This window comes from Dipteris shenzhenensis, chromosome 9, assembly GCF_047967505.1.
Source record: "Dipteris shenzhenensis isolate YYH24624 ecotype China chromosome 9, Dip_SZ_1.0, whole genome shotgun sequence".
Classification (NCBI taxonomy): Eukaryota; Viridiplantae; Streptophyta; class Polypodiopsida; order Gleicheniales; family Dipteridaceae; genus Dipteris; species Dipteris shenzhenensis.
This window is the reverse complement of record NC_141604.1, coordinates 47976385-47999655: the sequence shown is the minus strand read 5'-3', so window position 1 is coordinate 47999655 and position 23271 is coordinate 47976385. Positions and strand designations below refer to the sequence as shown.

Here is a 23271-nt window from a genome sequence, read left to right as displayed (position 1 = left end):
CCACTGCGCAGTGTCTGCTTGGTAGTGCATTGTCAAGGACATGGACTATGACCCGTTCAGTGAGACAAGGATACCCTCTTAGTTCGCTACTGTATGCCATTGCTACTCATCCGTTATTGTTGCATATGGACCATCTTGCAGATACTGGGCAGCTTCATGGCTTGCAAATTCCAGGGGCACAGCCGTTTCTTGCACAGGCATATGCTGATGATTCATATTTCATGCCCAGGAATTCTCAACGTGACCTCTCTCATTTGATGCATACTTTGAATGATTTTGGCATAGCTGCTGGACTGCATATCAACTTTCAGAAATCGAATCTTCTAGCATTGAAAGAAGCTGATTGGCATGCACTTCTCTGGCCAGGCCACATTATTTCTTCCCATACTATTGTGAGGCATTTAGGGTATCCCATTGGCTGGACTATTACCCCTCAACAACAGCTTAAATGGGTGCTTCAAAAGATTAACAAAAAGCTGGAATACTGGCACTTGTCAACTTGGCCTCTACATGTTCAACTTCGGATAGTATAGTCTATCATTATGGCATATGTGCAATTTTATTTGCCTCTTCTTCACTGGTCTTTTAAGCATTTGGCTTCCTATATGTCCCAGGCTATGGAGATATTTTGGAAAAGTAAATCTCACAAAAAGGCTTTGCGACTACTTCCCATGCAGTCTGTTTGTTCTCCTAAGACTCATGGGGGACTGAATATTCTCAATCTTCAGTTTCATATGTTGGCAAGAAAGAGCACTATGATTGCTGATTTTTTTCAGCAAAAACAGCCACGGGCTATTATGTTAGCAGCTATGTGTGGAAACATGAAGTCCCACGCATATGGGCATTGGATTACAGATCACTGGGAAGCAGTCATGACCACATTTCAGGGGAAAATTCATGGCTGTTCTGTTTCTACTGCTTTTATTCATGATTGGAAGAGAATTCTCTCTTATGCTAAATGGTCAGGTCCTTCCTCCCATCATGGTAATTCTCTTCGTTTGGAAAGCATCCATTGGAGCAAGGTGTTTGAATCGCCTCTTGCTTTACAGGAACCTATTAAAGCATATAATCTTATGAAATTGGGCATAAGATTTGTCGGAGATGTAGTGAATCAACATGGTTATGTGCTTTCATTTCCACAAGCTTGCAGGACATTCCCCTTGGGTCTACATCATAGGCCCATTTGAAGAATACTTACAACTATGTTGCAGCCATTTGTTCCTGTTCCTCCGCTGTTTGTACAGGACAGATTACTGGACTGGAATCTGACTTCCTTGTCTCCTGCTACCTGTTCACTTTCAATGCACAATTTGACATCCTCGATGGTCTACAGATTTCTTCTTCCACCGCCGTGGATTGATAAGCATGCTAACACTCTTTGGAATTTGGATAGGCCTTTATCTTGGTGGCAATCACAACTCAAGAAAATTTGGAAAGCTAAATTGCCATTGAAACAGAGGTTTTTCCTTTGGAGATGTATAGTGGGAGCTTTTTCCGTTGGGGTGAAATTGGCAGCACGTCGTATTGCTTCCTCTTCCTGCCCCCGTTGCTCTCATCCCCGTGAGACAGTTCCCCATTTGTTATGGTCTTGCCCGCACTCTCGGATATTGATCACTCATGTCTCTTATTTGCTGCGGCTTCGGTTTCTCTCTATCAGATTCGGGAAAATGGATGTTTGGATGCTTCTCATCTCAGATGTCTCCCTTCCTCCTTTTCTTTCACTGGGCTTGTTTCTGGGTACTATGGACTATTTGGAAAATACTTACAACTATGTTGCATCCATTTGTTCCTATTCCTCCGCTGTTTGTACAGGACAGATTACTGGACTGGAATCTGACTTCCTTGTCTCCTGCTACCTGTTCACTTTCAATGCACAATTTGACATCCTCGATGGTCTATAGATTTCTTCTTCCACCGCCGTGGATTGATAAGCATGCCAACACTCTTTGGAATTTGGATAGGCCTTTATCTTGGTGGCAATCAAAACTCAAAAAATTTTGGAAAGCTAAATTGCCATTGAAACAGAGGCTTTTCTTTTGGAGATTTATAGTGGGAGCTTTTTCCATTGGGGTGAAATTGGAAGCATGTTGTATTGCTTCCTCTTCCTGCCCCCGTTGCTCTCATCACCGTGAGACCGTTCCCCATTTGTTATGGTCTTGCCCGCACTCTCGGATATTGATCACTCATGTCTCTCATTTGTTGCAGCTTCGGTTTCCCTCTATCAGATTCGGGAAACTATTCTGGATGTTTGGATGCTTCTCATCTCAGATGTCTCCATTCCTCCTTTTCTTTCACTGGGCTCGTTTTCGGGTACTATGGACTATTTGGACACAGAGATTGCATTTTAGGATGGAACAACAGTGTACTGCGAGGGACTTGGATGCTACTAGCCTTGAGGTGTTTTCTCACTGTTTTTGAGTTTTTCCATTAGGCTCTCTTTTGGAGTCTAATGTCATGTACATTGATTTCATGTTAATTTTATAGTTACTGGTTTCACAAAAAAGTGTGTGTGTATAAAAAGAGTAGTGTGTGTGTGTAGTGCGTGCGTGCGTGTGTGTGTGTGTGTGTGTGAGAGAGAGAGCTGCCGTTGGAGACCTCCTCCGCTCTGCCAGCCTTGTCCTCCTCCGTCTTTCCGTCCTTACCGCTCCCCTTCACATCCCTGCAGTTTGCATCGTCCTCCGTACAGCTGCCGTCGGCTATACGGCCTTCCGTACAGCTGCCGTCAGCTGTACGGCCTTCTGTACTCCTGCCCGTACAGACCTCCGTAAAGATTCCCCTGCAGTTTCCGTGCCCTATGGACCTCCCTGTACAGAGTTTCGAGGCTGCTGTACAGCCTTCCGTACAGACTGTACCGTCCAATTTGCAGCCTCCTCCTTTTGTTTTCTCCGCCTCGATGCTTCCTTCTGCCACTGCTCCTCCCACTCGTGTTTTTCTCCGACAGAAGCATGGTGGTTTGTCTGCCCCCCCCCTTCATCAAATCGGCAAAGCTGGATGTTTCTAATGGCCCTTCTTCTTCACTCCAGCTAGATCTTCTTCGTCAATTATGCTCTGCTTCTGTCACTGAAGTTCCTTCATCGAGTTTCCCGCTTGTTTGTTCCTTGGACTCTGCCCTTTCGGTCTCTGGTCTTCGACAGGCTCAGCAATTTGGACTTTGCCTCTATTTCATGGGCTGATGTTGCAGTAGATCGGGATTGTATTTCTTCCTTTGTTTTTCTAGGCAAAGGATTTTACTATGCCCACTGCTCTTCGACTGAGGTGGTAGAGCGCCTTGTCAGTGATGCTGGTGTCCCTGGAGCTGGTTTTTTTGCTTATGTTATGCCCTCGGACCCGCTTTTCGATCCTTCTGCAACCCTTCTGACTCACTGTCCGGTTTGGATTACTCTCAAAGTGCTGCATGTGCCTCTTCTTCCACATCTTCCAACTCTTGCAGCTTTTTTGGGAAGGCCTCTTCATGTTCCGAGACAGGAGTTTTTGCAAGCCTCCCGTGATGTTTGTCTCTGCATTTTGTGGGATATGATGCAGCCCGTGCCATCTACTCTGGATCTTGATTTGGGATTTGCTTATCCGATGCGCATCAGCAGGCTCCATTTTGCATCTTTTCCCACTGCATGTTATCGGTGCCGACAGGTTGGTCATTTTGCACGTGCTTGCCCTTCTACTTCCAGGCCCATACCTCCTGCTCCTTCTTTAGTTGTCAAGGTTACTCTCCCTTCTCCTCCGGTTTCTGCTATGGCTTCTTTGGCGAAGCCCTCTATTGCTCCGAAGCACTACTGGAGGAAGGTTGATAAATCACATGCAAATCTTTCTCTTGCTGAAGAAGATCAGGATTGCGCCCTTGTGGAGCACCATCAGTTTTCTTCTACTCAGGATATGGATGTACCCCTTGCAGAGGGCAATTTACAGGATGACATGCATGCTCTCTCTCAGGATACCGCCCCCGCTCATATTCAGATTGATCCTCCGAATGAAGCTCTGATGCTGCACCCTCCTTCATCACATGCAGCTTTTTCATCAGAAGATACAGATGTTGATTTAGCTTCTCCGCCTTTGATGCCTGTGCCAGAGCCTTCTTCTGTCAGGGATGCAGAAGTACCTTTTTTATTGGAATCTTTTCATCCCATGTTACAACAGGTTTTTGACCCTCTGATTCAAAAATTTCGGGTACCAGCCTATATCAAGAAGAATCATAAGGGCAAAAAACAGCTGGTTTTCATTGATGGTGTGGTTTCATCACTGCATCAGTTTTTACAGCAGAACAATTTGAAGCTGGAGGATGCTGTGTTTGACTCTCCTCTAGCTTGATATGTAACTTTTTACTTGGCTACCTCATGACTTTTGCTCTGAGGTTTTACTTGTAAAACTTTTTTCTTGTACTTATTGGTGGGTTTTTACCTCTTTTGAGGTTTCCCACACAGAAATATAAAGATTTTACTAAAAAAAAAAGTGTGTGTGTGTAGAGAGAGAGCACTGGCTTTATGTATACATTCAAATATATTACCTCTTTTATGTCCATCCTTATGGAGACTTTCTCGTGCTCTCAGAATGGCCGTAAGAGTATTAGATTACTCTGTATGGAGCAACTTTGTTCGCCAAAGATGCATGGGTTTGAGTATCCTAAATATTCATATCTTGGCACATAAAGGGAAGACGATGCTAGAATTTCCGCAAGGGGATCAGCCTTGGGTTGCTATGATGCATCATTTTCTTTCACAATTAACTACTCATGCTTTTGGCCATTGGCATCCCACTCCTTGAGATTTTTTATAAGGATATATTGATGGTAGAGTTAAAGCATGCCCTTTTACTTCTTGCATGTTTTCAACTTGGAAAGAAATCCTATCTCATCTCAAATGGCATGGATGCGACTCTCTTGATGGAAATTCCTTGGGGGCTGAGAGTCTACATTGGCCCAAGGTCTTTGATCATCCTCTTGCTCTACAGGAAAACAGTTGCTCTTACTTTATTTTCTCCAGAGGAATTCGTTTGGTAGGTGATGTGCTTCATTCTAATGGTACTTTACTATCTTTTCCATTGGCAGCCAGGCAGTATGGTTTGGGAATGCATTATCGACCCCTATCTTTGTTTCTTACCAGTACCAACTCACCTATCGTCTTACTAATTACACTCTACATCGTCAAGATGCCGCCTCTCTCGCCCCTTGCACTTGGCTGATATCTCTGTCGCCAATTTATACAGGGTGTTGCAGTCGCCTCCATGGAGTTCGCAGTAAGGAAATTAGCTTTGGTCTAAGAATCATAATCCCAAATAGTGGCATAAAAGATTGAAGCAACTATGGTCCTGCAAACTTCCTCTTCGTCCACGTGGTTTTCCTATGGACAATGATGCTTGGTGTTATTCCCTGTGGCCTACTCCTGGCACATAGACATATTGCTCACGCTATCTGTTACAGATGTCTGGCTCCAAGGGAATCTTTACATTATCGTTTCTAGTAATGCCCTAACACTCACGACTTTCTTCTTTTTCTCTTTGGACCTAGTATCCTACTATAGCTTTGACAAGCTTTTTTGGCTTTTCGACATCAATCCATGGAGGCTTGGGTTTGGGACCTCTTTTTCGTCTAGGTTCGATATTGGGCACTCTGGACTCTGTGGAGATATAGAAACCACAGGGTCATATATTTTCCATGTTTCACTATTTCCGGATGTCACTTAGGCAATTTTTTATGATTGCCTATTTGTTCACCAAATAGATTACTCAGTTTTCTTGTCATATAATGAGATATTTTGAGATTGCATTTGCACGTCTCCTCTTAAAGGACTGCTTTTTGTAATATAAAGCTACATGGATTTCACCCAAAAAAAAAAAGTGTGTAGAGAGAGAACTAGATATATGATCTAACTATATGGACTGGCTCCCTTGCACGATTGTGTGTGTGTGTTTCCTTTTTTGTTGGGGGGGGGGGGGGGGGGGCAAGGAAGGGAAGGTGGGGGGGGGATACACGCATGCACACACAACAGCTCTTCCTCTTCGGCCCGTTCTCTCCCTTACACACAACCTTTTTCTCCAACTGCTCTCTACCCTATGTGTGTGTGTGCACATGTGTACGTGTGTGTGGGTGGAGATTATTTGCAAGGGCTTGCTTTGAATGTAAAAAATTTAGGCACATGGCTTCGCAGTGTTCAATGAGTCAGTATAAAATGCCTCCTGCCACTTTTCCTGCTCAGATGCCCACTAAGGATGCTCCTGCCTCTATTGGGAATAAAAATCGAGGTAATAGACAGTTTTTTGTGAATCAAGATAAAGGCAAAGCTCCAGTGGTTTCAAATGGGACTGCTTCTTCCCCTTTGTTTCCTGCTATTCAACCCTCAGTAAAAGGACCAAAAACTCCAACTGATGGATGGCAAAGTCCAAGAAAAGTTATTTCTGTTCGACGACCTCCACCCCCTCGCACTTGGAATGGTGCATCTTCTAGTGGAAACTCTCCAAAGGTCAATTCAGGAACTGGGATCACATGGGCTGCAGTGACAGCTAGCAGAACCCTCTTCCCTAAAGAAGAGGTTGCTACTTTGCTGTCCACTCCTCAGGCGGATGTTTCTTCTCAAAGAAGAGGCCTGACCCTGAGGTAGAAATGCAAGGTTGATATCCTGAAGGTTGTTGCTGTACATAGCTGTTTTTCTCCTATAAATATCTATAAATATGACTGCTCATGTCAAATGCTTCACACTTAATGTTCAGGGGATGTGTGACAGTAGAAAATGGAAATCTGTGTGGCTGTATATCAATAGATGCAGCTTCATTGGAAAAGGTTGTTGCCCGCCTTGGTAGAATGATTAGTTCGTTCAAAGGAGGGGATCCTACTATCGGATGGGGGCTCCTATCGGAGAGGAAGCCGCCTATCCCCATCACGAACTGCAACCATTTTTGCATCTTATGGGACACAGATGTCCCCACACCCCAATCGTATTCCCCAATCGTATTATGCTGTTGTCAAAAATGTTGTGATGGACAATGGTACAAGCTCAAATGGGGCCTTTTTGCAGGTGCATGTTTTGAACGTCGTGAGTTTGTGCACATGGCTTCGCATTGCATAAGATGCCCCCTGAGGCAATTCCTAATCAGTACAAAATAAGGATTCTCCTAAGACTTCTTGAACTAAAAACAAATCCAACCACCCAGCTCCTATTGTTCAAGACAAAGAAAAGGCTAAAATCATTCCTGCTGGCAATGTTAAGACCTCAATGTCTACTGCCACTCGGTCAAAAGCAAAGTAAAAAGTTCCTGCTGGCAATGTTAAGACCTCAATGTCTACTGCCACTCGGTCAAAAGCAAAGTAAAAAGTTTCCAATGAAAGCTGGCAATCCCCGAAAAAACCAGCCTGAACTAGGAAGATGCTTTCACCTCATACTTGGACTGGGGTTTCCTCTAATGGGCATACTCCAATAGAGATTTCTGGTATAGGCATTACTGAGCGGCAATGACTAAATGTCGTGTTCTTTTCCCAGAAGATGAGGTAGCAGTATTACTGCCTGGTCAACATGATGTGGGGACCCATTAAGATTGCTCCATGGATTCTAAACTTGTAAGATACAGTATATAGATACCTGCAAATATGCTGGAAAAAATAAAATGCTTTACCTATAATGTGCAAGGGCTATTTGCATTTCCATGCCCACTTTCCTTTTTCACTTATTAGGTTTCAGACCAAAAACTCCAAATGCCTTGTACAAGGGGAAATAATTGAGTTTGCCTCAGTTTGTGCTCACCAATATTCACATCATAGAGCATTAATTTGGGAAGCCATGCAGCAGTATCCCTAGAGACAGCATGCTTTATTTGTGGGAACTTTAATAATGCTGCATAGCGAGGGGATAATACATCTGGTCACGCCCATATGCTAGCTTCAGAAGGAGAGCATTGGACTCAACTAATACTTCAGCTAAGTCTTGTTGACCTTTGGAAAGAATCGCAGGCCTTTTTCTTGGTTATAATTTTAAACATAATGCACAGTCTACTTATCGGGCATGATTGGATTGTTGGTATATGGTTAATGTGCATCCGTATGATACCCTTACCTACCAACTGTGGGTGAACTATGCATTTCCATACTCGGATCAAACTCTGCTTTGGTTGAAGCTGTCTTTTCATGAGATGCAGAATGATAGGCTGCCAAATAAAAGGCTTCACCCAGGAGAGTGGGAGTGGATAGATCATGGGCACCGAGAGAGGGGGATTCCCTTCTTTCGTTTCACGGTTGGTAATGCCAGGAGATTTCAGCTGAACAGTAGGGGTTGGATTCCCTCCAGAGCCCCCCATTGGGAAAGCTTCTTCATCACCGCAGATTTGTGTAGAAATTTCTAGAGGAGGCTCTGGAAATCCCTCAGAAATAGAAAGATCACTCTTTTCTTTTGGCTTTCTATTCATGGAGGGATTGCAGTGAACCTGTGGAGATCACGATTTGGGGCTGATCCCACTTGTCCTCGATGTCATTCTGCAGAGGAGTCAGTGCGACGTTGCCTTTGGGACTGCAGTCAGGCGAGGACCGTTTGGAAAGGGGTTGCTCGGATACTCAGCATCTTTCACACTTCCCCTTTCTTCATGACTTGGGGCTCGATCGCATGGTTATCCCTTACCGGCCCCTAGGTGTTTTATGAGGGTGAGCCTTCTTCTTGGGCACTCTCGGTCCGCCGGCAGGTGATAGAGCCCTGCTCTCTTCAGGATGTACCACTCACTCCCTTCAGAGCTTCTCATGTTTCAGTGGACACCTCTTGGGAGATTTTGGCTAGCATTTCCTCTTGGCACATTTGGAGAGCCACATGTACTGAGGCCTTGGATGGCACCCAGATACACCCATCACAGGTGTTCACGGGTATTTGGACTGACACGGTTCACACTTTGATAGCCATATGGGCTAGCATGCAGGGCCCTTCACGGGCAGCCTCTTCTAGAAGGACTATATTTCTTCGAGTTTGGAGGGGTTCTCCCTTTTTCTCGGAGGTTTCTACCGGATTGAGATGGCACTATCAGCCTCAATCCTTTCTTTTTGGCTCTTGAGCTTGTTGTGCATTGCATGAGGTATTCCGTATGGAGCTTGCTCTGACGGTTTTTCTTTAATACTTAATAGAAGTCTCCTTTTGCAAAAAATAAAAAATAAAAGACTTCGTATAGTACAATTATTAGCAGCATGATGCACGTAAGGATATGGTACATCAGGCCATTGCACCTCTTTGGGCATGAAGTCTTATTCATGTTGATTATGCATGGACTGCCTTTACCACTCAAATGCAGTATGTAACTCGTTTAAGGGAGGCCGTTGTTGAGGCCAAAAACACTTGTCAGGGTTTGACAAAAACTAGTCACATGCAAGATTTGTCTCTAACTGAGAGTGCATGCCTATGTCAAACTAGGGATGTCTTAAATGCATGACCACATGAAAATTGCAAAATGGGAAACTAAGGCCAGGCAAAGGTGATAAGGGCTGTTCGCCTAAGGACTTCTTCAAAAGTTTGCACTATAAGAGAAAATCTCAAAACATTTGCAGGGTTAAAGCAGCTGATGGTTGTTGGACCACGCTTACTTGAGTTTACTATGCCAAACCAATTTGGGCATCTTGATTTCCACTCACATGAGGTACTATCCGCATCACATGAGCTTCTCCAGCATGTCTGCCCCTGCTATACAGCTTGAGGCACCTTTCAAAGAAAAAGAATTGATGCAATAAAGTCATGTGGCAAATGGAAGTCTAGGGGTTGTGATGGTCTCACTATAGAGTTCTTTTTGGCATACTGGGGTGCCCTTTCACCTGCATTATTACATATGACCAATTATATTTGGCGAGCTCAGCAAATGCCGCTTGCTTGGAAAAAAGGTTGGCCAAACTGTTCCCTAAGAAGAATTCGGGTGAATCATTTGTTGATACAAGGCCCATTACACTTATGCATGTCGTCTATAAGCTCGTTGCCAAGATGGTGGTCAACCGTATCAAAGGTTTCCCACATTATTGGCTAGATCCTGCCCAAAATGGATTCATAGTCCGTTGATATATTACAAATAATATTGACAATGCTTATGTTCAGGCAAAATATGCAAAGTACACTCAACAAGATGTACTTTTCTTACGAGCGGACATTGCCAAAGCATTTGACGCTATACAATGGGATTTCATCTCATTGAACTGCAATTACCGTGGTTTGGAAAAATAATGCATCGCATCGTTTATTGCCTATACCGTGACCGTAAAGTCGCTTGCATTCTGTCTGGAGATCTTTCTGATGAATGGACTCCCCATTGTTCAGTCCGTGCAAAGTGATCAACCTTGGGCTGTCATGATGCGTCACTTGCTTTCACACTTGGCCAATGATGCCTTTGGTCACTAGCACGCATATCAATGGGATTTTCTTCTTGCATATATTGATCACAGAGTTAAGGGGTGCCCTTTCGTGACTTGCATGCTTTCCAAATGGAAAGAAATACTCTATGATCTCGAATGGCATGGTCACGACTCTTTTGATTTAAACTAGTTGCGTGCCAAGATTTAACATTGGTCAAAGGTGTTTGCACATCCACTCGCTTTGTAGAAGCCTAGACACTCATATTTTATTTGGTCCAAGGGATCCACAGTGTAGGAGATGTGCTTGATGATGTTGGTATTGTGCTATCTTTTCCTATAGCAGTCATATAGTTTGGATTAGGACTGCACTATCAATTTTTTTGGCATACACTTTCCCAAATGCTCCAAGACTTTCTACCAGTTTCCAATCTTGAGCTCACATGTTTTGCGTTGTCATCCATTATTGTTGGTTGATGTCACAATTGCAAGTCGGATAAGGGTTTGCTGCCTGCTCCTTGGATTTTAGATCATGCAAATTACAATTGGTCTTCGACTCGTAATGCAAGGTGGTGGTTGGAAAAGATTGCAACAACTTTGGAGTTGCAAACTCCCTCATTGCCAACAAGTTTTCTTACAACAGGTTATGCTTGGAGTTTTTCCATTTGGACAAATCCTGGCACGCCGACACATTGCTCCTGCTACGTCAACGGATGTCTGGCTCCGAGGGAGTCCATGGACCATCATTGCCCTGAGACTTGTGATTTCTTATAGTCTTAGTAGTCTCCAGTGTGGTAAGGCTCAAACTCTGTGGATGAATTCAATGTCTGAAAGATGATATTAACTTGGAGAGGTGTTGTCTGTACTATCTCATGTGGAACTGAGGGCTTACTCCTAATCATTCGAGACCCCATGGCCATCTGTAGCTACTCAAATGTCTCTAGTGCGGTTGACTGCCATGTATGCAGCACCCTTTTGGGGGAGTGATCTCCCGGTGACAGAGTGGAAGCCAACTCGAAATCGATTGAGCAAGTTATTCAACTGAAAATCATGGCCATGTGGACTCATTTATGCAGGTGAAAATAATAACCGTGTAGGAGAACAAATTGTAACGGATCTGTGATTGCAGGGACAGCAGTAAACGCATGACAAAAAAAGTCATGCAACTACCCTAGTTAGGAGCTTTCCTAAAGCAGCAACAATTCATGCTTTCCACTTCTCTCACATAACCCCATCACCCCCAGTTTCCCCCATTTTCCAAAGCAAGATACGACAAATATGTGCGGATTTGCTAATAAACCATATCTTTTAAGGAGAAAATTGTAGCATCTTAGGATCCTACACATTTGGCAAGAAATTGCCTTACGAAGGCAGGGGGAGTAGGGAGGAGGGAGAGAGTATGCAATCGTTTCAGCTCACATGTGGCTCATCAGAAGTTCTCCAATATGAAAGGCTCCACTTTAGCACAAGGGTCTACTGAGTAAAACAATTTATTCAAGTGGGCTTTTGAGGTGGGTTGTAGACGTCGACAAGCAAAAGGGATGCACACAAGAAGGCTTGTCCCTACAAGGTATTCCATTGTAAGTTGATTGGCTCAAAGATGGTGTTTGAAGGTGGTTCTCAGAATAGTTTGATGGTGGTAGAAGTTTCGAACGATGTTCAATGGAAATTGTATCTTCAAAAGGGGAAGGTGCTCTGGAAAAGGGATTTATGTCACGGGGGCGTGAAATTCTAAGTACTTTAATGTACTACAAGACCGTGACAACTTTGGTTTTAAAGGTCCAAGCGTCGGGTTAATAATGTGTAATTAAACGCGGCATGGTACCTAGCACATAAGCGTAATTAATCCCTAGGCCCAAAGGCATTCCAAGGAATTAAAAGAGTGGTTGTTGAGAAATGATGATGTGATATTTTTAATGGGGCCCCTAGAGGGCCATGTACCTTCAGTGGCCCCCCTAGAGTTCCAGGTGGCTCTAGTGCCTTCTACATGCTCCTTTGCCATTCCTGGATCTTCCTGGGCCTTCTAAACTTCACATGCGTGGTTTTCTCTCTCATCTTCTCCCTTTGTTGAGATTTTGGATTGGTTTTTCAGCCTCCTTCAGCTGAATTCCGTTTTTCTTCATAACTCCTCACCCGTTTGGATTCCTCGACTCCCGTTTGGCCCGATGGCTTCCCCTCTGCCTCCCCTTCGCAGTGAAATGCTTTTCCCTCCGTGCATTTGCTAGAACGAGCAGAGCTGAGCACTTCTTTTGCTGGTCGAATTTGCAAAAGTGGCTTTTTCTGGACCTTTTTGCTTCTACAGCCTCCTGGGCCTCTCCTCTTGCAAAACTACAGCTTTCTGTTGAATTTCGAGTGGTCCCACGCGCTGGTTGACTGGTTTTTCTCAGTTTTGGAGGACTTTCCGGCAATGAAACTTCTCCAAAACCTTCTCAATGCATTCCTCTCTGAAGCACGCTTCTTTTGAGCCCAAGAACTCCCACTTCTTCGCGACAGAAGTGCTTCTTTTCACATTTTTCAGTGGAATTCTTGCTGGTTGGCTCTTGTAAATGCTCTTTCTTCATGCCTTTGCACTCCTCTTTGGCTGACAATGCAATTGGGCATTGGCTACTATGTCCTCTTGGCGATTGAGGACTTGGTTCGAGTTTTCAGGGCTTGGTGAGTCATGATTTTGCTGCTGCAATTTCTTTATGCCATAAGCTATTGGTTGGCCTCGTGTGCCGTCTCTTTCTTGGTTCACAGGTGCCCAAGCAGTGCTACATGAGTCATTCTTTAGTTAGGTACTTTGCTGATTTTATTTTGGAGCTTTGAAAAGCTTTGTGAATGCCATCTGGAAACCACTCAAAGAGAGTGCAGCTGGGGTGCAGTGTGATTGCATCTGGACAGCCAATGGAATTGCACTCGGAAAAGAGAATGCCTTTGGGTTGAGCCTATGGGTTAAGTGCACTTATGTGATGGTGTTCTATGCTTGAAAGCCTTGCGAAGGCTCAGTGAATTGGGGCTGTGTGCTCAGTTGCAGCAGGGAAGGTCTCCCAGATGCAACTTGTAATCATTTCACTATGAAATATAAAGAAATACCAAAAGGGGCGCCACAATGTTTAGGGCCAATCGGGTGCACTTGTCTATGTTTGTTGAGCAGGGGCATTCTAGCCTCCATCCCTTTTTCAGTGGTTTTGTTTGTGAACAAATGGGTAAATGCCAAATGTTGATCATGCAATAGTTAATGGTTGTGATATATGCTTTGTGAGCTGTAAATAAGTGCTGAAGTGATTAAAGGTTTAGTTCCACTGCCCTCTGAGTGATTAGAGGCCGGTTTCATTGGTTCCATTGCTGGGATACCACACACTCTTTCTCAAGAGGTGGGCCTCGGTAGTTTGGTGGAAGGATATCTTTGCTGCACTTTTTGACAGCTGAATATTACAACCATAAACATGTTGAGTACCCATGAGCAAGAAAGCTCCACAACTCCTCAAAGGAGAAGGTAAGAAAGCCTTAATGATCCAGCTAGTGTACAGCTGCAGCTGCAGGGAGCACAACAAATGCCTTTTGAGTAGGCCACACATGAAGCTACAACTGAGCTCAACGGTGATACTAGTTCTAGCAGTGAGTCAGATGATGCTACTATGTTGAATGCACAGCTTGCAAGTGCAGTGCTGCTTTGACTCAGCGGACTCAAAATTTGGCTCAGATTGTGCAAACAAATGCCAAGAAGAAGAAGAAATCAAGAAAGCACAAGCACGGAAAGAGTGAGTACACACATGCATCAGCTTCTCATGGCGGACCACACACTCATGCATCAGTTTCCCATGAGGGACAGCCATCAAAAATGACTCAGAAAGTGACTTCCAAGAGAGAGGAATCCCCCAAAAGAGAACTTGAGAAAGAGGTACAAAAAGTACAGCCAGTGCAACAGTATGAGCAGCCAATACAAGGCCTTGGTTTGGGTACTTCTACTCCTCAAAATAATAATGTGCAGTCCATAATTGTGGCTCAGCCACCTCAGCCATATTTGAGGGTTGCAATGAAACTGGTCTCTAATCACTCAGAGGGCAGTGAAACTAAATCTTTAATCACTTCAGCACTTATTTACAGCTCACAAAGCATATATCACAACCATTAACCATTGCATGATCACCATTTGGCATTTACTCATTTGTTCACAAACAAAACCACTGAAAAAGGGATGGAGGCTAGAATGCCCCTGCTCAACAAACATAGACAAATGCACCTGATTGACCCTAAGCACCGTGGCGCCCCTTTCAGTATTTATTTATATTTCACAGTGAAATGATTACAAGTTGCATCTGGGAGACCTTCCCTGCAACTGAACACGCAGCCCCAATTCACTGAGCCTTTGCAAGGCTTCCAAGCATAGAACACCATCACATAAGTGCACTTAACCCATAGGCTCAACCCAAAGGCATTCTCTTTTCTAAGTGCAATTCCATTGGTTGTCCAGATGCAATCACACGATGCAATCACACTGCACCCCAGCTACACTCTCTTTGAGTGGTTTCTAGATGGCATTCACAAAGCTTTTCAAAGCTCCAAAATAAAATCAGCAAAGTACCCAACTAAAGAATGACTCATGTAGCACTGCCTAGGCACCTGTGAACCAAGAAAGAGGCAGCACACGAGGACAACCAATAGCTTATGGCAAAAGGAAATTGCAGCAGCAATATCATAACTCACCAAGCCCTGAAAACTCGAACCAAGTCCTCAATCGCCAAGAGGACATAGTAGCCAATGCCCAATTGCATTCTCAGCCAAAGAGGAGTGCAAAGGCATGAAGAAAGAGCATTTACAAGAGCCGACCAGCAAGAATTCCACTGAAAAATGTGAAAAGAAGCCCTGTCGCGAAGAAGTGGGAGTTCTTGGGCTCAAAAGAAGTGTGCTTCAGAGAGGAATGCATTGAGAAGGTTTTGGAGAAGTTTCAGCGTACTCGAAATTCAACAGAAAGCTGTGGCTTTGCAAGAGGAGAGGCCCAGGAGGCTGTAGAAGCAAAAAGGTCCAAAAAAAGCCACTTTTGCAAATTCGACCAGCAAAAGAAGTGCTCAGCTTTGCCCGTTCTACCAAACGCACGGAGAGAAAAGCATATCACTGCGAAGGGGAGGTAGAGGGGAAGCCATCGGGCCAAACGGAAGTCGAGGAATCCAAATGGGTGAGGAGTTATGAAGAAAAACGGAATTCAACTGAAGGACCCTAAAAAACCAGTCCAAAATCTCAACAAAGGGAGAAGATGAGAGAGAAAACCACACGTGAAGTTTAGAAGGCCCAGGAAGGTCCAGGAATGGCAAAGGAGCATGTAGAAGGCACTAGAGCCACCTCGAACTCTGGGGGGGCCACTGAAGGTACATGGCCCTCTAGGGGGCCCATTAAAAATGCCACATCATCATTTCCCAACAACCATTCTTTTAATTCCTTGGGAATGCCTTTGGGCCTAGGGATTAATTACGCTTATGTGCTAGGCACCATGCCACGTTTAATTACACATTATTAAGCCGACGCTTGGACTTTTAAAACCAAAGTTGTCACAGTCTTGTAGTACATTAAAGTACTTAGAATTTCACGCCCCCGTGACAGTTTATGATGTAATATACGATTTCACAATCAGCTCAACAAGTATAAGCCCAACAAGTATGATGGTACCTCAATAGTGCTGCATAGTTCGGTCTACAAGAAGGTGATTTCCAAAGGTTATGCCTTTTGTAAGCAATTGTGTGCACATTGGTTTTTCTCATGAAATGTTCGAAGTAGGATGCTTTTGTGCAGGCTTGTCTTTTGCAAGCACTTGGTTGAGAAATGCAATTTGCAGGGTTGTCACACCCAAGATAGTTCAATGTAGTAGTTTGGAGCTCTTATGGGTTCTGATTTCTCATGAATTGATGGCATTTTTAGTTTAGTTAGTTGACAATATTCGTCCCGTATAGCATCAATTTTTCTAAGATTCATTCAGCTTGTTGCATCTACAAATTGCTCTTTGAGGGGAAAACAAGTTAAACATGAGTCTAATCACTCCTTCTGAGAGGGAACTGCAACAAATTGCTTCTAGGGAGTTAGGAGAACTGAAAGGGGGAAAGAAGGAGCAGAAAATACACACATTATGTATCTGCTGTGAATTGAGCCAGGCTGCTTCCAGTCGTGTTCAACGGCCATGATCTCCTTCATTTGCTGCGAACTGAGATCCCTAGTTGCAAAGTCATTAGGAAGAGCTGCGTCAGGGTTTTCTTTTCCAGGCTGATTACAGATTCGTTTTAGGGTTTTGTGCTGATTACAGATTCATTTTAGGGTTTCAAGGCTGATCTCCATGGTATCAGAGCTTAGCTTCATCACTTTCCCTAGTGGTGCCGATTCCTGTCTAAGAACAACTTGCACACAAGCAAGTCACAATCCCAAAGAGCAACCAAACACGTGCAAGGTGCAATGAATCTGATTCGTCCTTGTTCTGGCAGAGGGAAGACACCTGCTGTAGTTGCAAATCAGTTTTCTATTGATTTTGTGCAGTGATTTGCTTTGTCCAGGTGTAAGAGTAGCTTGGGTTTTAGCTGTAAGAAGGAAATTCGAAATTCAGAACAACCTAGCTAGATGGCAGGATCAAGATAGCATGGAAGTTTGAACACTAGGCTGCCTGGTAAGAAGGGACCTGAAGTACCAGCTGATGATCTTGACAAAGATTTTGTCAAAGCCAAATCCAAGAGTATGAATTCTTGAAGTAGAATCCTGGATTCCAGCATTTTTCAAAGCAGGTAATCTTGAGAAATTTGCCAAGCCAATGTCTGTTACCTCCCCCAAGAAATCTAAAGGCAAGCATACTGTCAGCCCCTCCCTGCCCTCTTTAGAAGTTTCACCTAGTAGACATCATAAATCCTAGTGGAGAGAGAGAAGTGCAGCACCAAGGAATAGATCCTTAAGTCCCAAGCACAGGAAACGTAGAAGAAAGACCCCAGTAGCAGTTCGAGTTCATCTTCAACTTCTTCTTTTTCAAAAATCTGTCTGCTTGGTCACGTATGATGGGACATGCAGGCAGACTAAGAAGGCTACCAAGTTTATAGGCTAGTTTAACATGGCCTTTGGTACGGAGAACTATCAAGAGTCATCAAAGCTCCTGATGGTGAGTTTGCATCTTACAGGTACAGCCACTGCATGGTGGAGTGCCAAGGTGTTAGATGGAACTGCCCCCAAGACCTGAAGGAAATTCAAAAAGTATTTCTATCAACAGTTTCTCACGAAGCAATCCATAGATGAGGTCCATATCGCATGGGATGGCCTTCACATGGAGGGAGAAATAGTGCAGTCCTTTAATCAAAGGTTTTGGGATGCATATTTGCACGTAGCCCCGACCGTATAAAGAAATTCAGTAAAAACTCAGCTTGGGAAGTATCGGGGCAGGATTGCCTCCAAATATTCGAGTCGCTGTGAATTCGATGAAGGATTCAATGGTTTACAACCTCATGCATTCAGCAAAAGTTGCATTTATGCTCAATATGAAAGACAAACCTTGGTATCAGAAGAAGAGAAAAATGTCCCGCGCTTTCCCTAGGCCTCTCTGGATAGCACTCGGGGACTTCTCGCCTTGGGGTCGCTTACATAGGTAAATTGACTTGGGGCTGCTCAAAGCTTTTGACGCAAGCTTCGAGCCCGAGGAAAGCTCTATTCTCCAATCCCCACCCTCCACATGAGTTGGACAGTGGTTAGTTGGAGCGTGCACGGCTTTCAGGACCTTGTACAACAGCGACTGCAACAATTGATTATGAGCAAGCCTTGTTGGAAATTTGGTAGATGCTTTGACCCTTGCACAAACTCCAGAGCTATATCCGTCATGTTGAGCATCGAAAAAGATGAGCATTTCTGATAGAAAATATAAGCCTATAAGAGCATTGAATTGGCCTCTGCGTACAAGATATTAATCAGGGGAAAAAAATTACAAACCGCCACAGGCTCCATTAACGATATTTCACAATGGATTGGTAATATAACCTTAACCTTCTATTTATCTGCATAGGATGTAGTTGACACAAGCTTTTGAATTCCACGGTTAGCCAAAACCTGCTCAGGCAAATTTGAAATATCATATTCTCATTAGCATGGAACATGCACCAGACATCTGTTTAAATGCCTTGTGCACCGATTATTCTGCAACAGAATGGCATCCTTTCTACTTCCTAGTTTACAATTCCGCAGCTTGCATTGCTTATATTCGCCAGATTCGTAAACAGCGCAAAGGCTTGTAGGCAGATGAAAGTTCGGACGATCAAATGTGAACAATGAAAAGGACAACCCTTTCTTATTAGAACAAGGATTAATTGCGTTACTGATTAACGGTTTGCTGGACCAATGCCAATTTTTAAACCCGGTTGATTACAAGTAACCGAATGAGGGACAATTGATCTCTGAGAATGGCCTTGCCTTTCTCGACAAACTGGATTTCCAGGAATTTTTACTCATAATATCTGGATTATTCGAAGTGATTTGTGATAATGAAATTACATGCGACCGAAAGACAAACGCAAGTTACGCTTGCAGGAAACTTAGTTACAGAGGGTGATGCTGCTGGGTTCCCACAAAAAATCCATTGAATTGTAAGATTATAAGCCCGCTTGCATTGCATTCTTCATTGCTCGATATGAAAAAGTGGCACTAAAAGTACGAAATGGAGAATTAAGGGCGGAGGCAAATACCGAAAAACGATGGACAGCCATAGCCAGACCTCGCTTCCACCGCATCTTCAGCTGAACCTTCATTCTTTTTGTCGCTCCTGTTTATAGAGAGCTGCTGGATGACGTGGCGGATTTGCCACCACCAGCACGTGGCAGTTAAGGGCACTTGCGTGTGCCCCATCTAGCGAGGCCATTCGCACGGTCTGCTGAGTCAACAACCGAGCTTGGCACGTTCGGTTTCACATGCGGGCAGATGCCCATGTGAAAATTCGCTCTTGTCCAATAAAAAAATTCCGCCTGGGGTTCAAAGGTTTTACATGCGAGCTGACGCCGTGCTAAAAAAAGCTAGCTGGCAACCTAGTCTAGCTCGAGCACGAGGCAAAATCTGGACGGCTTCTCTGTGGCGCCCAAGAAGGCATCTGCCCCACCGGTCTAACACTCTCAACGCCTACCAATGGGCCAACTTACTTTGGTGTCATATAAAGGGATCACAGACGAGCGCCTTTAGAGCAAGGCGAATATGATTTCAAGGGGCTCACCCGTTTGCGGACATGGCTAAAACTGGTCTTCTTGTGCAGATGGTCCACTGACATCCTGCATCAAGAGCCTTCTACTTCCAGGGCCAAGCTACACACCATTCATCCAAATCCACCTAGCCCCGCAATGCTAGGTAGCAAACCAGTTTTGCATGTCTGTGGCAAAATCGTTGGCCTGGCAAGGCAGGGGAATTAGGCTTGGTGCATAGCTAAAGCTGGTGTATATTGGATGTGAGAAAAAGGCCTCTTACGCTCCAATCAAGATGGCATGACGTATGGACCTAGTTAGATGGCATTAAGCTCGCTGGTTTTTGGACATTTAAAAGTTTAGTTCAATCGTTGATGCCTGAAAGACATCCCATGATGTGCCTATGAGTGTCTACATCTATTTTGAAGAGCCTTTTACGCTTCTTTCCTCCAGGCACAACTTGGATTTGAAACTTAATAGCTTTGACTAGATGAGAGAGACAAATCCATGTGGCTTCTTATCTAATAGTTTGTATATGACTTCTCATAAATCAATCCCCAATGATCCTTAAATGTTTCCTTCACCTTATGTCTGGGTTTGGTACACTGTTATGGGTCATCTTCCTCATTCTCTTCAAAGTGAGCAACAACTGCAAAGTTATTGCTCTCTCTTCTAGTGCATCAATGAGGTCATCGAATTCCTCCCCAAATTGAGGTCTGTTGTTTGTCTCCTTGACACAATCATCATGTAGCGGGTAAATCTAGTATAGTTTCCATTGTTTCATAGTTGCAATGTCTTTACACTTCTTAAAATCTCCCATGATGCATGCTTTGCAAAAGCAGGAAAGTTGTCGTGTATTGAGGCAAAGGTGGTTGTCTGAAAAGCCCCATATGCTATGCAAACTTTGTGTCCCATCGATGGTGTTAAAATCATGTATGATTCTCCTTTCTACTGCATTCACCTTCACCTCGATGGGACACAAACTTTGAGCCTCAACAATAGCTTAGTGAATGCTATAGAAAAAGCCCCATATGCTATGCAAACTTTGTGTCCCATCGATGGTGTTAAAATCATGTCTGTTAAAATCATGTCTGCTATTGTTGAGGCTCTTTCTATTGTATGTTAGCTATGCCCCTATGGAGAGGTTAGACGCAAGCTATGTTGTTGGATCGTGGGGCCATTCTGCATCTTATCTTGAGGACATGCTGATTGATGTTGATAAAGAGATACATCATGTTCCCCCTTGCTATGGCTAGATCCAAAGAAATACTACAAAATGTTTAGACCTATGAAGGATTTAAACTTACAACAAAGTAGAATCCATAGGTTGATCGAAATTGAGAGGAAGCACCATCTAATCACACATGATGTTGTTCTATCATTTCCTTTATTTGGGGATTGTCTTAGTTTAACCAATCTTAGTGCAATAAAAAAGCATGCTACACAAACAAGGTGTCATGTTCTTTGTCATCCGAAATGTAGAATTGTATGTGCATTGCAATTACTTGAACTCCTATGAGTTCAACAAGAAGATTGGTATCAGTCATAGAATCTGGTAGGTGGCTATAGGTGATATGCACCAAACTTGTTATTTACATGTTGTACCAGTGTGCACTCTGTATTTCATCTATTCTTTAAAAAAGTAATTTTCAATCAAATCAATTATAGAGATAATTTTGTCCTTGGGAAAATTGGCAAGGCTCATTTTGAATTTCTTGTCGTGCCAACGTGCTATGAAATTGTGAAGCACATATTTTCGGATAGATTTTGCTATGTGGTTAATAAGCTCTTGTGGTGGAGTGGTCTTGTATGAAAATAGCCATCTCTTCTTATTTGAACCTACAACATCCATCATTTCAAATCTTCTCTTTTCTACAATGATATGGTTGTCTTTCCTTAATTCATTTGGGTAGACAAATTGCTTCTGCTTCACACCATCCTTCACACCACACCATGGGAATTTGCCACAAATGCATTCAATTTGGTGCCACTGAGAATCTCCCTTTGGACAAATCATTGGCTCCCACACAAAACGTAGTGTGCTAAACTTGCTCGCCCTTGCAACACACACAATGAGGATGCAAGTGCTTGATAGATGAGGCATTCACCTAGAGGACATGGGCATCTACCTCCATGATGTAATGCTCTAGTAAGACCACATCTTAGGTCATTCAAAGCTTGCTGAGCTAGTTCAAGTCTATGTGTGTTTTGTAGCAGCACACATTCTTGTCTTTGAGTTTCTTGACATACCATGGTTTGTAATTCTCAAAGCTTCTCTGCTCTCTCTCTCTCTCTCTCTCTCTCTCTCTGTGTGTATGTCTCTCTATCTCTCTCTCTCTCATGGCTACACCCAATCATGCATTAGCCTAGTTATAGCACATTCAATGTATCACACTTATTGTGCTATATCACACACCATGTGACATTACCACATTGTATGAGACATGTAATACACTGTATTCAACCAGCACAATGGTTGTTATTGTCATAGAGTGCTACAAGAATATTTTGCACAGGTTAGGCATGACCCGCATGTGAATTATGTACTTGATTTAGGATTTACCAGCACATGAGAAGGAAATTTCTGGAATGCAAAATAGGGAGATATCAAATTTTGGGAAAAACAAGCGACTGTGTTTTACCACCTCCGATTGTACATTTCACCAACTCATGCCTCCTAAACAAGTGCAAACAGGCCCAAAATGGCTAAAAAAAGCAAAAGGCAAAATGACTTGTTAGCGGATTTGATGCTATGGATTAAGAAATGGAACCACCTTTCGCATGCTTATGGGCTTCATTACACGGTAGTGACTCAAAAAGGAACCAATACAAAATGATAAATAATGTTGGATTATTTAAAGACAATTGAGTTTCTTCTAATGTATCCATTTATGAATAAATTAAGCTACAAATATCACCAAATATCCATATTCTCGTCGTCACTACCATTTGTAGGCATTCAAAGATGCTTTGGTTGCTTAAAAGTAAGTATTTTATCACACAAAAATATGTGCTATATAGCCTACAAAATCAAAAAATAGATGGCTCATTTAGAATTTTTTATTTTCCATTGCCATTATCCATAAAGAAAAATACAATTTTCTCTTTGTAAAAACAAAGTACTTTCATAACACATAGTAAAATCTCTGCCTATATATCCCCTCCTAATGCATTTCCAATGTTCAACCATGCATGTACATACAGAAGCAAATTCCAACTATCTACTTAAAATACATTGCATATATGACCAACATATAGAAAGATATACACAAAAGAATTTTTATGTTTAAAATAAATATAAGAGTTTGATCATAGTTTAATTCTTAGGTGAACATTCTCAACTCCATCTCTACCATGGGTCTGCAGGCAACTTCCCCTTTACTCATGAATAGGATTTGTCAGCATCATAAGTTCACTCATGGTACTAAAGTGTGTTATCATCGCTCTTCTAGAGTTTGAAACTATCCTTGTAGCTGGCTCTTCTAGAGTTTGAAACTATCCTTGTAGCTCCTATGACTAGTAGTCATCCTCTACAAAAAAGGCTAGCGCTTTAAAAACCAATCCAAGAGCATACACCTCAGAGGCAACAAAATATGAAGAAGGCACCAATGGATTCCTAAGCTCCGGGGCAAAGCCACTTGTAAGAACCACATTTCATCTTAGCTTTTTTTATGTAAGCTTGGTAGTTAGCTTTTGACTTTAGCTATTTCTTGGGTGCAATTAAGGGACCTCTTTTCTGACCAAGTTGGGAGCATGGCCCCAATCAATAATCCTACATAACTTTCCCCTTGGGAGACCAATTCAAAATAATATTGGAAGCATGCACAT

The 23271-nt window shown here is 43.2% G+C and overlaps 1 protein-coding gene across 2 annotated transcripts in view; it reads right to left on the bottom strand.

Annotated features, from left to right (window-relative positions):
- Window positions 1-18998, bottom strand: part of LOC147898758 (NAD-dependent protein deacylase SRT2-like) — a 111605-nt gene extending 92607 nt beyond the window's left edge. For both annotated transcript variants that reach the window (XR_015541568.1, XM_087379529.1), the window contains exon 1: window positions 18961-18998. Coding sequence is in view for 1 of the 2 variants with exons in the window: in XM_087379529.1 (XP_087235655.1) it covers window positions 18961-18981 (21 nt within the window). In the remaining variant the exon portion in view is untranslated. The remainder of the gene's footprint in view (window positions 1-18960) is intronic.
- Window positions 18999-23271: the final 4273 nt, after the last annotated feature.